The following is a 16,247-nucleotide window of genomic DNA, read 5'->3' as shown; positions in this document are numbered from 1 at the left end:
AAGGGAAACTGGCTCTAGCCTGTAAATCTAGTCCTAGACTCAAGACCCAGACCTGCCACTAGCTGCCTGCCCCTTTGAGATGCCGAGCAGGTCAGTGTCCCTGCTACGGTCCTAAAGTTTTGGTCCCCATTTGTAAAACTGGTGGTGGTGTTGGAGCTGGAGACGGATTGACCATATACTCTCTCCAAAAAGCCTTTTCACTCTTTGTCTGACTGAGGAGTCACAGCTCAGTCACCCAACCTCTGAAAAATGCCGGCTCTTTAATGATGTTTATGATAAGGTATAAGATGTTGGAAAATGAACACATTTTTTGTTATTTTCAACCCCTAACTGCTTACTCTGGATGTAAACAAGTTTGTCTTAGGCAAAGTTTTGATAGAACACTGCTGCCATCTATCTACTGGTATCGAGAGGGAAAATATCTGCTGCCAATTCTCAGGGAACCACTTCTACCCTATGAAGCTTCATGATTTCAATAAAACATGGATAATCACACTATGTAACATTACACAATTTACTTCAGTGGAAAAATGCTTTCGTTTACATAAGTTCACTGTAAATCCCCACTGTGCCCTCAGATTCTGACCATATCGCTGCTTTGAAGGGCTCGAGGAACAAGAACTCAGGGAACATGCTGCAGACTCACAGCATGTACAGGGCTCTCTAATCTGAGACCTGAGAAGCGAAGAGAATAGGCAAGGGGACTGCTGCCTGCCATGTTCTCTCTCTCACAGACTTTTCACCGCACCCTGGCAAAACTATCTGGGACATCTAGTCTGTGGGCGCTTCCGGACAGAAACTCCCCTCTCAGAATGTTCCTCACCGAGCTGACTCCATCACAACAGAACTGTGACACTGAGGTCGAAGCCCTTGCCTCAGTGCCTCTGGAGAACATAGCAAAGATGCCAAAGACTCTGTCCTTTCACCAAGAGGACTGTCATCCTCAGGTCTGAGACATCAGAGTTGGGGGTAATTATGGGAGGAAGATATAAAAATCAAAGTAACTTATAAAAGGACTAGAAAAATGGGGGCCAAATAGTATAAAACACTAAATCAAAATCACTAAATGATCCAAACAACTGAAACTTCATTCAATAATAAATTGGAAAATAACTCCTTCAAAATAGCCAATTGTAAGATCATAGCAATAATGACAGAAGCAGCTGGTTAAGTATAGGAACCAGTCTCTATCCTGAGCAATCCTCCCTGTTGGGCAGCTTACTGAGTCACGTCCAAACAATAAACCCAAATAAAAGGATACTTTAAATACTAACCTAAGTAACTACTGCCCATGAACATAGCACACTGCATTTAAGAATAGGAGATGTTAAAACAGCTGGAATGCCTGCAGACTGACCCAGATATCCAGCAACACTGAAATGATTAAGGAAGTTACATTCAATGAGGTACCATGTAACTATTAAAAATTATCTGATTATTAAGGACTAAAGTGACGAGAGCATCACGGTGAAGTAACACGACTCCTTTTTTTCTCCATCTAAATTTACAACATGTAGGACAACTATAACTCAATAAAAGATCCTCTACTCAATACACAAACACACCTGAAAAATCCACCCATTGGAACATATCAAGGTGGGCAAATTGGAATGAGTAGAGGAGATCAGATTGAGAAAGGACAGGGGCGGTTGTCGCAGATCAAATTCAGCACCCATCATTGCTCCAGTGAGTTCAGCGGACAAAAGGGTGGGTAGCAGGGTTGAACTGAATCCCTCACACTATGGCCTGGATTGTTAAGAAGGGCAGAAGCAGTGGTGCACCAAGAAAAAGCGTCTCCTTTTTCCCTGCCCCATCATGGCAGACTCTGGTAGATGTGGCTACGGAGCTTAAAACACAGCACAGCCATTACTGGAAGTGGGGCAGAGCCACAAATTTTGAACTTTCCTTCATAGCCCCACACATCCAGGCAAAGCCCAGTAAGGATGAGAAGCCCCACATAGCATGGCAATATACAAAGCCAATGCTGGCAGGGGGATGGAGCCACAAGAACTTGCCCATATTTTCCATGCCCTGCCCATCTCGCAGAGCCCAGCAGAGGTTGTGGAGACACCTCCAAAAACACAGCAGGGCCAGCGACCATTAATAAAAAGAAGGTAGTGCTGGGAACTCATAAAACTAGTTTTCCACCCGCCATATACTCCCACCACAGTGACAGTGCCCCATAACCGAAGAGAGCTGTCACAGAGAGGACACCCATCATCCCAGCAAGTATGCAGCATTCTCCTCAACCAAACAATGCTGTTTCACTGCTATCTTAGAGGCACAAATAGTGCACATAAATACTTGCACTACACCACCATCTACTGGAAAACAAAAGAAAGTACCCTACCTATCAATCTGCTAAATTCCTGAGAACAAACAGCATCTAAACGACAAAAGAACTCCCTACCTCAACTGCACAAGCAGAGAAATAAGCCATCAAATACCATGAACAAGGTAATACTGGAGCACAGAAGGAAAATGGAGTGTCTCCTGACACTAAACTCAGAGTCATAGAAGGACGTGACGTAAATGACAGAGAATTTAAGATTGTAGTTATGAAGAAGCTCAACCAGATATAAGAGAACTCAAAAAGGCAGTTCAAGGAGCTCAGAAAGGAAATTAATGAAAAGGAGTACTTTACCAAAGAGACTGAAACTATAAAAAAGAACCAAACAGAAATTCTGGAACTGAAAAACTCAATAAATGAGATAAAGGATGCATTAGAGAGCATGGGAAACTGAGAAGACCAGATGGTAAAGAGAATTAGCTAGCTCAAAGTCAGAAACCTAGAAATGACCCAGGAGGAAGAAGAGAACTAAGAAAAAAAAATTTTAAGAATTCTCTGAGAACTGACTCCATTATGAAGAGCAACAAAAGCTTAATGGTTATACCAGAAAGAAAAGAGAAAGAGAAAGAAACACAGAGCCTACTCAAAAAAATAATTAATAAGAACTTCCCAAGCCTGTGGAAAGAACTGGACTTTAGGAGAGAGGAAGCTAACAGAACACCTAATTTTATCAATACAAAAAAACCTTCGCCCAAAACACATTTTTTTTCAAACTGTCAAAACTTAATGACAAAGAATTTTAAAGGCAGCCAAGGAGTCTATGGCCATGCTACCCTGAACAAGCCCAATCTCATCTGATCTCGGAAGCTAAGCAGGGTTCGGGTCTAAGCAGTACTTGGATGGGAGACCACCTAGGAAGACGAGGTGCTGTAAACTGACAAGGTCTTTGCAATCTGTGAGGTCAACCAAGGGTTGTCTCTCCTAAAAAATGAATGAATGAATGAATGAATGAATGAAAGAGAAAGGAAAAAAGGGAGGGAAGGAGGGAGGGAAAGCAGCCAGGGAAAAGGACTATAACCTACAAAGAAAACCCCATTAGATCATCATCAGATTATTCAACAGAAAACTTACAAACCAGTAGAGTGGAATGAAATATTCAAAATACTGCAAGAGAGAAATGACCAGCCAAGACTAATATGTCCAGTAAAGTTATCCATTAAATATAAAGGAGAAATAAAGATTTTCTCAAACAAACAAACAAATAAAAAAAACTGAGGGAATATACCACCACAAGACCTGCATTACAAGAAATGCTGAAAGGGCCTCTTCTACCTGAAACAAAAATGCAAAGTACACAAAACTTTTGTAAGATGAGAGACAGAAGCAGAAAATTGCAACTCTATTTCAGAATAGAACATTAAACAATTATAACATAAAGGTTAAAGGGGAATAAAGCATTCTAAAAAAAAAAGATTATAAACATGCAATTTGGAAACAAATGCACAGCATAAAAAGGAAAATTTGTACCAACAAAAACATAAAAGCAGAGGAAAAGGATTAAACTTGCACAGCTGATGAAGATACAATCAGAAGAAAAAGGACTACAGTATGTATGAAACTTTTTTTTTTTACATAAACCTAATGGAAATCACAAAACAAAAAAGTAACATAAAAAAAGAGAAGACAGACAGAAAAATCATAGAAAACCACCAAACTAAAATAACAGAGGCACAAGGAAAAAGAAACAATGGAGATACAAAGCAACAAGAAAACAAAACATAAAATAGCTGTATTAAGTCCTCATATAATAATCACCCTAAATGTAAATGGACTGAACTCACCAATCAAAAGGCACAGAATAGTGGGAGGGATTAAAAAACACTCAACTATATGTTGCCTTCAGGAAACCCATCTCAGCTATAAAGATAAACAGAGGCAAAGGTGAAGGGCTGGAAGATGATACTTCAAGCAAATGGCATACAGAGAAAAGTAGGTATAGCTGTACTTGTATGAGACAAGATAGATTTCAAGACAGAAAAGGTATCAAGAAACAAACATGGACATTTAAAATCAAGTTTTTTAATTTTTCAATTACAGTTGATATACAGTATTACATTAGTTTCAATATAGTCATTAGACTTAAGAAGTGATCACTCCAATAAATCTAGTATCCATCTGACACCATAATTATTACAATATTATTGATTATATTTCCCTAGGCTGTACTTTACATCCCTGTGACTGTTTATAATTGGCAATGTGTACTCCTTTTTTACCCATCCCCTCAACTCCTCTCCCAACTGACAACCATCAAGATGTTCTATGAGTTTGCTTTTGTTTTGTTTATTTTATTAGACTCCACATATAAATGAAATCATATGGCATTTGTCTTTAACTGACTTATTTCACTTAGCATAATATCCTTTAGGTCTAAAAGACAAACATTTTAGAATGATAAAGGGGATAAACCATTATGAAGACATAATACTTATCAATACATATGCACCCAACCTGGGAGCAACAAAATATATAAAGCAATTACTGACAGATCTAAAGGAAGAAATTAACAAAAATTATAGTAGGGGACCTGAATACCCCTACCCCACTGACAGCAACCATCCAAACAAAAAGTCAACAAGGAAATAGCCTTAAATGACACATTACAACAAATAGATATAATAAATTTTTACAGAACTTTCTATTCCACAATGACAGAATATACATTCTTCTCAAGTGCAAATTGAACATTCTCAAGGACAGACCATATGTTGGGGCACAAACTTATCTCAATATACTTAAGATTTAGATCATACCAAGTATATTTACCAAATAAAATGGTATGAAACTGGAAGTTAACTACAAGAATTAAGCAGGAAACACCACAAATATGTGGAGAATAAACAAGCTACTGAAAAACTATTTGGTCAAAGAATAAATAAAAGATCAAAAGATACATACAGAAAAATGAAAATAAATATACGCCAAAACAAAATTTTGCAGATGCAGCAAAAGTGGTACTAAGCATGAAGTTATAGCATCACAGAAGAAACAAGAAATATCTCAGATAAACAACATTACAAGAAACAAGAAATATCTCAGATAAACAACATTACAACTTAAAGAACTAGAAAAAGAAAAAGAAGCCCAAAGTAAGCAAAAGGAAGGAAATCATAAAAATTAGAGCAGAAATAAATGAAATAGATAATAAAAGACAATAGAAAAAATTAATGAAACAGAGAGGGGTTCTTTGATAAGATAAATAAAGTGACAAACCTCTGGCTAGACTCACTAAGGAAAAAAGAGAAAAGACTCAAATAAATAAAAACTAAAATGAAAGAGAAGTTACAATAAACACCACAAAAACACAAAGTATACAAAAATACTAGGAAAAGCTATATGCCACCAAATCTGATAACCTAGAAGAAACAGAGAAATTCTTAGAAATATATAACCTTCCCAGACTGACCCAAGAAGAACTGGAAAACCTAAAGAGACTGAGCAGTAGTAAGAAAATTGAAATAGTAATCAAAAAGCTCCCCAAAAACAAAAGTCCAAGACCAGATGGCTTCATTGGTGAATTCTACCAAACATTCAAAGAATTAACATCTATCTTTCTCAAACTCTTCCAAAAAATTCAAAAGGAGGGAAGCCTCCCAAGTTCATTTACAAGGCCAACATTACCCTGATTTGAAAACCAGACAAAGACATTACAAATCAAGGGCATTATAGGCCAATATCCCTGATGAACATAGATGCAAAAATCCTCAACAAAATAATAAACTGAATTCAGCAAAACATTAAAAAGATCATACACCATTATCCAGTGGGATTTATTTGTGGGATGCAAGGTTGGTTCAATACCCACGAATCAATTAACATGATACATCACATAAACGAAATGGAGGATAAAAATCGTATGATCATATCAATAGATGAAGAAAAAGCTTTTTACAAAATCCAACATCCATTTATGATAAAAACTCTCAGCAAAGTAGGAATACAGGGAACACACTGCAACATAAAAAAGGCCATATATGACAAACCCAAAGCCAATATCATACTCAATGGGGAAAAGATGAAAGCTTTTCCTCTAAGATCATGAACAAGACAAGGATGCCCATTTTCACCACTTTTATTCAACATAGTAATGGAAGTCCTAGCCACAGTAATCAAATAAGAAAAATAAATAAAAGGCATTTAAATTGGAAAGAAGTCAAATTAGTGTCTTATTTAGAGATGACATGATACAATATATAGGGAATCCTAGATTCCATCAAAAACACTATTAGAACTGGTATTTTTCACAGAACTAGAATAATCCTAAAATTTATATGGAACAAAAAAAGACCAGAATAGCCAAAGCAATCTTGAGAAAGAACAAAGTTGGAGGTTATCATGCTACATGATATCAAACTATATTATAAGGCTATAGTAATCAAAACAGCATGGTACTGACATAAAGACTGACACATAGATCATTGGATCAAAATAGAGTCCAGAAATAAATTCATGCCTACATGGTCAATTATCCATGACAAAGGCAGCAAGAATACACAACGGGGTAAAGACAATCGTTTCTTCAACAAATGTGTTGGGAAAACTAGGCAAAAAAAATGAAACTGGATCACCATTTTCTTACACCAGATACAAGAATAAACGCAAATTGAATTAAAGACTTAAATTTAAGACTCAAAACCATAAAATTCCTAGAAGAAAACGTAGGCAGTAAACGCTTTGACATCACTCTTAATATTTTTTGGCTATGTCTCCATGGGCAAAGAAAATAAATAAATAAATAAATGAATAAATGACACTACATCAAACTAAAAAGTTTTTGCACAGTGAAGGAAGTCATCAACAAAACAAAAAGTAAACCTACCAAATGAGAGAAAATATTTGCTAATGATACAACCGATAAGGGCTTACTAAATATCCAAAACTTACAAAGAATTCATACAACTTAACACCTAAAAGAAAAACAACATGATTAAAAAATGGGCAGGACCTGAATAGACTGTTCCCCAAAGAAGACATACACATGACCAACAGATATATGGAAAGATGCTCGAAGTCACTAATCATCAGGAAAAATGCAAATTAAAACCACAATGAGTTATAAACTCATACTTCTCAGAATGACTATCATTAATAAATTAACAAACAACAAGTGTTGGCAAAAATGTGGAGAAAAGGGAACCTTCAAGCACTGTTGGTGGGACTGCAAAGTGGTACAGCCATTATGGAAAAGAGCATGGAGGTTCCTTAAACAATTAAAAACAGAACTACCATATGACTCAGCAGTACCACTTCTGGGTATTTATCTGAAGACATCCAAAACACTAATTCGAAGAGATATGAGCATCCCTATGTTCACTGCAGCATTATTTACAATAGCCAAGATACGGAAACAAGATAAGTCTACATGTCCATGATAGATGACTAAAGACTGTGGTACATATATATACACAATGGAATACTACTCAATCTTACAAAACAATGAAATCTTACCATCTGCAACAACATGGGTAGACCTAGAGAATATTATGCTAAGTGAAATAAGTCACAGAGAGATAAATACATACGATTTTATTTGTATGTGGAATCTAAAAACAAAATAAACAAAGAAAACAGAAACAAACTCATAAATACAGAGTATATAAACTAGCGATTGCCAGACTGGAGGGTGGATGAGGGGCTGGGTCAAAAAGGTGAAGGGATTGAGAAGTACAAATTGGTAGTTACAAAACAGTCACAGGGATATAAAGTACAGCAAAGGAAATATAGTCAATGTTACTTAAATAATTATGTATGATGCCAGGCATGTACTCGACTAATCAGGGGGGTCACTTTAACCACTATGCTATACACCTGAAACTAATATGACTGTCAACTGTAATTGAAAAAAATTAAAAATAAAGTTGTACACCTGAAATTTATTTTTAACCAATGTTACCCCAATCAATACAATTCTAAAAGTTTTAAGGATTATTAAGAAACATGTAAAGATTTTACAATATAGTATCAGTTGTACAAAAGAGAAAAATAAAACACTGCATATGCCCTACAACTATGAAAAAGAAATACACATACATGTGGCCAAGTAATGAAAGGAACTATGCAAAAATGAAGCCTATTGCTGTGTTAAATGTTGGGATTATAGATGTTTTCCCATCTCCCTCCTGAAACATCTATTTTCCAAACATTTTGATTTGATTTATTTCCATTATAATTTTTTCAAATTAGCCATTTCTTCCTTACCGTATGCATTATACATCTTGGGACCAAGATCTGGCCTAACAAAGTAGTTTGGCAGCCTAGAGGCCAAATTCAATTTGCCATCTCTCCGTGTATACTCAGGAAGTGGAATGTTGGCCATCAAATCATCAAACCTGGCACAAAACAAAAAATTTGAAAAATAAGCTTGCCTTTCTAATTCATTATTGTGTGATCTGTTGTTCCTTCTACACGAAGGCAATAAACAAAAATATCTGTGCCCATGAAGACTGAGACAACATTAACGATTATTAAAATTAGAATTTTAGTAGTTATGAATAAGAATGTCGTCTTCCTCTCCTATACTACACACGTATCCAAACGATATGGAATATTTCAGATAAAAGATTTGAGCGATAAATTCCTGAAGATAAGGACACTCAGGGATGTATTATTCATTATTTCCGAGGATCCTCTTTAAGGTTTAAGTTCAAGTCAAGAAAATTAATCTACCAATCCGGCTGTCTTGTTGTCTAATGCAATGACATCACTACACTGAATCCCACTGAATCCCTCTGCTGCGCCCTATTCAGCACTTGCAACATTTGAGCCACCTCTTCTCTGGCAGAGCACTGCAGGGGAAATGTGCGGAACTTTCATTAGACATATCTAAAAGTCAGTACCTTCTTCATCTCACTTAAAAATACATGGCTCCAAAGTCTATAGAATTAGAATGAAAAATCAGCACCAGTAAAATTATGGGACCGTCCATATGGCCCTGAAAACGATTTTCTCACTCCCTCAAAAAAGAATTTATCCTACTAAGTCAAGGACAGAATCATCTACCCCAAAATCCATAACCCTACCTGGAAGGCATCATATCTCTAAAATCTTCTCCCGGTGGCCAGTCCTTAAGTTTCAACACCATTGGTTCTTTATCATTTTTCAATCGGTCTGAAAAAAATAACCAGAATAACTGAATTGTTACTATTCATAACTCAGAAACAGACCAAAATAAATGGCCAATTAGCATTAGCAACGAAAACCAATTTTATCTCTGCAAAATCTTCATTACCTGACAATACTTAGTTATATAAATGTTACTTTTCTTTAATATTCCCCTCTGTCAATTGCTAACACTCTTCTATAGTGCCAAGAAATTCATTTATACCCAGGAGGCAGCAAGAGGTAGCAAAATAAAGATCACTAACTCATTTGTTTCAGGGCTCTGTCTTTTTTTAGGTGCTTATTAAACTGCTACTCCATTCTTTGAGATTTCCACCACTCCCTTTTACCCATCACACATAAGTGGTATATTGACAGTTGTCCCTTTCACTCAGTCTCCTCTTTGTATATAGAGTTCTGGAACAAGCAAGCAGCTTCCAACAAAACAGCAACGATCAAAGGCCACGGTGGGGGGGCGGGGCAGGGAGTTTTCTGAGGCTAGCATGAAATAGAAATGACTTGTTTTACTCCGAAAGACTTAAACTACCTGATGTTATATCCAGGGAGAACTAGGGCCAGCAGGACCCACTCTTTGCTCCCCATCTTCTGGATAGCACACATAAGGTTTACTCAGAACTATTTTCTTGTTAACAGTTACAACTAATAGCTGTTATGGGTCATGCCAAGGAACCAACAAACAAGGAGCTCTAATTGGAAATGGTATATTGATAATTATGATCAACAGCAATGACAACCATTATTTCATTTCTTGATGCGTTCCAGTCTCTGCTAAGTGTTAACAATTTAATCCTTACGACTAAACCCAATATCCCAATGAGATCAAGCACTATTTAATATTCTCAATTCTGGATGAGGAAATTTACAGATGCCCAAGGTCCAGCAGAATTGGAACTGGAACATGGGTTTGACTTCAGAACTTGTATTCTTGAGGACTAACATTTGTATAATGTTTTACAGTCAACCACGCACTGTTCCATAACCGAATTTAAATAGGTGCACACTCCAGGAGGCAACAAAGATAAGAAATCACAGGGTACAGAGTCTATTCAGAACACCAGCCGCACTCCAATGTGGGTGGCACGTTGGGGGTGTATGTAGCAGGATCGTCAGTATGGAGAAGACAAGTTGCAGCTGACTGGGCTGACTTAACCATTTGTAGGCATGAGGAAGTCTGTATCTCAGAAAAATTAAATCACCAAGCCCATATAACAGCAAGTACTTATTGAGAGTCAAGATTTGAACCTAGGCCTCATTGGGGAGTGCTATGGTTGCTGTGTCATGAGATCCCCTTCACACGACTTGCTGCCCAGACACAGCTGTAGGGTCTGCCTCAGCTGCAGAGAGCCGCCTCACCAGGTCACTACCCTTCTCCGGGAACCAATATCTAGAGACTGAGGAGGTAGGGGAGTAAAGGCCCTGACATTTCCCATTTTAGCCCAAACTGAGACCATGAGGGCCAATACTTGCTCCAGAACTCCCCGTCACACTGGCTGAGGCTTTGTTGAGTATGCATTGCAGCTGACTCCTTTTCCTGCCCAGTCCTGCTTCCCACTTCTTTCGTCATTTACAGATACTGATCCCTAGGCAAATATCTTACATCTGAAACTCCATCTTAGCATCTAATTACGGAAAACCTCATCACATCTTATACAAGAGTTAGCTATAACTTTGTTTTAAAGTCTGTTGAAAAGTATAGACCATAACCTGTAAATATGAGTAACAGAGAATAAGGAAGCAAAAGATTAAAAAGTGAAAGTAGTTCTTAAAAGGATGAGAGTGATGAATGAGCTTACTTGAATTACCGAGCCATAAGAATGAACTGGCCAAACCTTCCAGCCGGGATAGGAGCATGGTGACCCATGGTTGTGCTTATGTGAACCATAGGGTCTGGTGTGGACTTCACCTTCTCAGAAAGTTTGCTGACTGGCCAGTCCACAGAAAGGGCCAAACCTCAGCACAGACAAGCCTTCTTACTGTCACAATCCCCCCTCTCACCCAGATGAAGTAGACGGTGACCAGGAGACCCTGTGTTAAATGAATTCACATTCTCTGGTACTTTCAGGGAAGACCTACTTACCTTGTTAAACAATAATAAAAAATTTAAAAAAAAAAAAAAAAATACATGAAGGTAACACACACATAAAACCACCAGCCTTGAGTCATAAGCCTTGACTCTGTGTTGCTCTCCTGCTGGGCACAAGTGGAAGCACAGCATTCATGTCACACGACAGACATGGAGGCACTGTAAGAACAGATGACCAAAATCTTACCTTTCTAAGAAACTACAAAGTGAATCTGTCTCAGTTCAAATATATAAACTTTGTAAACAGAAAGAAAAAACAGATACTAATTTTAAACTCCCAAATCCTGGAAAATACTGTTGTTGCCACCAAAGGTCTCAGACTCCTGGTATTTCTGTGCCCCTCCTTTCACATTCTCAACACTCCTCTAAAAGGTCTTTAATACATACTTGGAACATCTTCAAATCCGTCCCAGAAGTCTCCTACTGTGGCTCCTGTGATGATCTCATTTGTTCTACAATTAACTAGGTCGACTTCCTGACTTCCAAACTCTTTCCTGAAGGATTCGGGTTTCCAAAGTTCAGTGTTTAATTTGTGATGCACTCCCGACACCATCACTGGCTAAAGAAGAGAACAAAGACTTTAGTTTGAACTCCCCCAGCTCTTTCCTCATACCCGTAGCAGCCCCTATTCAAACAGCTGCTGGTTTGTTTCCCTGTGGGTCGTCCTGTCTCAGATCCCAAAGTACCAGCTTAGTCCTCCAAGCTCCTGTAGCATTCCTCGTCTTCACCACTCATTCGTTACACACCCTTTGCTCTCAAACTACATTAGTAAGATTCTAGGAGCAAGGATCACACCTTCTGACTCAGATCCCATTATCCACAGAATACCAGTGACAAGGCTCAGGGTCAGGCAGATGATGTGAAGGAGAGACAGGCCAGCAGGAGAGTCCTGACAAACGGCACTGCCACTGGCCTCCAGCCTATTATATGGAACTGAGTTTGCCAAGTCCTTCGATTACCTAAGACAAGCCAGAAATCCTGATCTTTACATGAAAAAGCCTGACTGGAATACTGATAATGAGTTCTATTATTTTTAAACATTATGTTATCTATGCTGGTGGTCTGTATTCAGTCATTGCCACGAGCAAATTTTAGTTAGTACACAGGGCTGAAAAAAATTTTTACAATTTTTTTTGGTTGTTGTTAAATACGTACATTTTTCTGTGTGGCAATTCCCCAAGTCCTGACCTTGTCCAAGAGCAGTATTCCTTTCGTAAGGACTCTATTTGGCCCAGAAGAGAAGCCAAAGATTCAGAAAACAAAAACCAAAACAAGAAAGCAGAGGAGCGGGTCTACTTCTCCTTCACTATCAACCAAAATTTAAGACAGAACAACACTGCCCTGTAAAGCAGGCCCCTTGGGAGACTACACACCAATTCCAAGATGACACCACTTGGCTCTGGCCCATCTCAAACTGCCTTCAGTTCAAGGTTTTAATTCATGGAAGAGGGATGCATGATTATCATATTTTGTCCTGCTCCCAATCCCATCAGCCTCCTAGTTATACTCCTACTTCCCCTACTGAGATGTGTCATGCAAGAATCACTGAGTCCAAAATGTTCTCATCAAAAAATCCAATGATGATGACTGCTCAAAAGCAGTCAAAACCTCATTAGAAAAGCTAGCTTAGGAATGTCTGCTGAAAAAAATAAGACTCACAGCCACACTCTGTCTTAATTATATTCACCTTAAACAGTAAAGTATAGAAATAGGAGATAAAGTATATACCAGTTAAAACTGAGGATGCGGGGAAGGACGGGTGGGGTTGTCCGAGTCTGCCAAAGGTACCGAGAAGGGGGATTTGAACGAGGCTGGGGGAGCAAAGGACCCTCTCACCTGTCCTTGTTTCCAGCATTCCCTAAACACATTCCAGTTGCTCTTGTTGTTGGGATCCTGCAGGCACAGCAAGCGATTGTCACACAGCCAGTAGTGAGGTGTGTCAAAGCCCAGAATGCTGGGCTTGATCGTCAGTCCTTGAGGCCTCTTAGATAAATCAGAGGACGCCTTATTTTGCACCAAAGAGGCAAAGATGTCATCAAGGATTTTTGGTGTATTCTTGAGTCCATTTTCTGTCTGAATTTGAGAAAGAATAGAAATCTTATATATGTCATTCCCTACCATCAAAAACTCATTCCTATAATGGTAGGACAAGAACACATTACATATCCAGGAGAGTCCAAGCCAGGACCCCAGGTAAGGTAAGGTCCGGGACCCTAGGACAAAAGGTAAACCCCCTCCCCCACTTGACATCACAACCAACGGAAGCGGGTACAGGAAAAAGCATAACAAGAGAAAATGGCCCAGCCCAGTACCAAAATCCCATGAAGCCCACCTGTCAATGACATGGCCTCCTGTACCCAGGAAGGAAAACCTAGGATTCATCTCTCTCTTTCTCCTTTCTGTCTCAATTTCTCTAGTCTCTTCCTGTTCTGCCTGTATTCATCTTTACTAGGCAGAATAGAAACAATACAACAAATGCATACCTTTCCTGCAGAAGAATTCAAGAGATTTCGGAGGAAACCAGAATTGTTGTTGCTTACAGGTGTCAAAATTGTGCTGTTAAAGGTATGGAGGACTGTGCTGGATTTGCTCAAAGGGGGTAGGGGTGGAAGGCATTTGATTTCATTCTTTAAAACTGGCATCGCTGGTTGTTTTTCTAAAAACGAAACCAAAAACATACAGATGGAAAAGCATTCTAAAAGACAAATCCCCTTCTAGTCTTCTAGTAACAGAATTACTTTGGAACTTGGTTTTCATTTACTAGAACTGAAAAACAGCATAAATACCAATGACATTGATTTAGACAAAATTTCCAATGGGTATATATCTACTATTCAAGGTGATACTATGGTAAATGGTCTTTTAAACTTCCATTTTCTATTTGTTTCTGGTATATAAAATACAATTGATTTTTGTAAATTAACACTGTAACTAGCAACCTTGATAGATGTTTATTAAATATAGATTTTTGGAGGGGTTTTCACATGTATAACCAGATTACCTACAAATATCAACAGCTTTATCTCTTTCTTTCCAACTCTAATATAGGAATTCCAGTACAATGTTTAATAGTGATAGCAAGTATGCTTGTCTCTTTCCTGAAGGCACAGAGAAATATCAAAAAAAAAATGTAACCAATTTAAAAATTCTATCATTATTTATGATGTTTGCAGTTTTATTGTAGAAATTCATTATATTAACGATATTCCCTTCTATTCCTAATTTAAGGTTTTTAAAAAATCATGAATAGGTATTAAATTCTACTACTATTCTGTGTCTCAGCACGTGATTTTTCTCCTACTTTTTGAATGTTCGTGCTTGGTTCGGCAGCACACATACTAAAAAATATTGAATGTTAAACTACACCTGTATTTCTGAAGCCCTTGTTCTTGCTGTATAATTCTCTTATGTATAGTGTTGAATTCTATTCATTGAAATTTTAGGATCTTTGCATAAAAGAAATTGATCTGCAATTGTTCTTTCTTTTAACATAGCCAGAATCATGTAAATTCTAATCTAACTATATGATTCCAAACACCATGTTCTTTATATTATGATCTAGCATCCCGAGACAACAGCGCAGATGAGAAAAATAAAACTGAAGCCAGAACATTCAAATTTAGATGAAACATGAACCATATGTAGGGTAAGGATAAAGGCAAAAAAAATCTCCATCTCAACCTTACCTAGGGTTCTACATCAACAAAAGTTCTCCTCCATGGTGCTTCATTTTGAAAACATACATTTGTGTCAGGACTCAGGGTGACTACAGGAATCACTTTCCATTCTACATGACTTCTAACCACACTTCTCACAGCAACTGAGGCTGCCAAGCCCCTCCGCAAATGGACTGAAATTCCCAGGAACCCAGAGGAAAGCAGGAAATGCTCACCCTTGTTTTCTTTGTTGACATTCCCGCTGGTCAGGTCTGCCAGCCAGTTTAAAGGAGATGTGCTGGCTGGACAGGGCGGCTTTATGCTGCCGGATGCCTTGGAGGCAGCGCCTCCACCCACAGCCATCGGCTCCAGCACTGAGGGATTGTGCTGGAGTACAGTGCCAAGAGTTGGTTTTTCTCCAGCTAAGGAAGTCTGCATATAAAAGGAGAATTTTACACAAGCTGAAAAATTCCATTTCCATTTTCTTACCTTCTCCCCTAATATCTCACCAGTAAGAGATAAATATCCAAAACAAAACCAACTAATAGCCCTGGATATCACCATGGCTGCAGTAACCTTTCAATAGAAAACTATAAAGTGGGAGAGATTTTAATTTTTTAGCTTCTACATATTACTAGTGAAAACATAAGATATGTTCAGAATTTAAATACATAAAGTACTACCCTCTCCCCCCCTTTATCACCCATCCATGCTCCAACATATCCCTATCGCTCCATTTACCATGTAGCTTTAAAATGACCATTTTGTGCCTATCTCCCCTGTGAACTCACACCAGTATCCTGAATGAGCACTCAAAACAGAGTTGCTGAATGAATAAATGAATGAGGTGGGGTAGGAAAGGTACAGCTGTGATTTCAGAAGGAAACTGTTTAGAAAAAAAAAGCTTTTGATTGAGCACGGCGGAGTAGACTTTAAAATGTGATGAACATCTCTTAAAAGAAGTCAAATGGGAAAAATAATGGAAAGAACACTTATCTGTTACTTAAAAAAGTGCCTTGACACCTCAGAGTCAGTTTAT

The 16,247-nt window shown here is 38.1% G+C and overlaps 1 protein-coding gene and 1 pseudogene across 4 annotated transcripts in view; one reads left to right on the top strand and one right to left on the bottom strand.

Annotated features, from left to right (window-relative positions):
- Positions 1-16,247, bottom strand: part of KDM3A (lysine demethylase 3A) — a 54,315-nt gene that overhangs the window by 4,742 nt on the left and 33,326 nt on the right. For all 4 annotated transcript variants that reach the window (XM_006917714.3, XM_015593860.2, XM_015593859.2 and 1 more), the window contains exons 16-21: positions 15,445-15,640; positions 14,036-14,208; positions 13,389-13,625; positions 11,940-12,111; positions 9,370-9,457; positions 8,549-8,679 (exon numbers count right to left, since the gene is read on the bottom strand). In XM_006917714.3, coding sequence (XP_006917776.1) covers positions 8,549-8,679; positions 9,370-9,457; positions 11,940-12,111; positions 13,389-13,625; positions 14,036-14,208; positions 15,445-15,640 — 997 coding nt within the window. The remainder of the gene's footprint in view (positions 1-8,548; positions 8,680-9,369; positions 9,458-11,939; positions 12,112-13,388; positions 13,626-14,035; positions 14,209-15,444; positions 15,641-16,247) is intronic.
- On the top strand, positions 3,107-3,226 carry LOC112484553 (annotated as a pseudogene).

Source organism: Pteropus alecto, unplaced genomic scaffold (genome assembly GCF_000325575.1).
Source record: "Pteropus alecto unplaced genomic scaffold, ASM32557v1 scaffold117, whole genome shotgun sequence".
Taxonomy (NCBI): domain Eukaryota; kingdom Metazoa; phylum Chordata; class Mammalia; order Chiroptera; family Pteropodidae; genus Pteropus; species Pteropus alecto.
The sequence above is the reverse complement of the archived record's forward strand: the minus strand, read 5'-3'. Positions and strand labels throughout refer to the sequence as shown.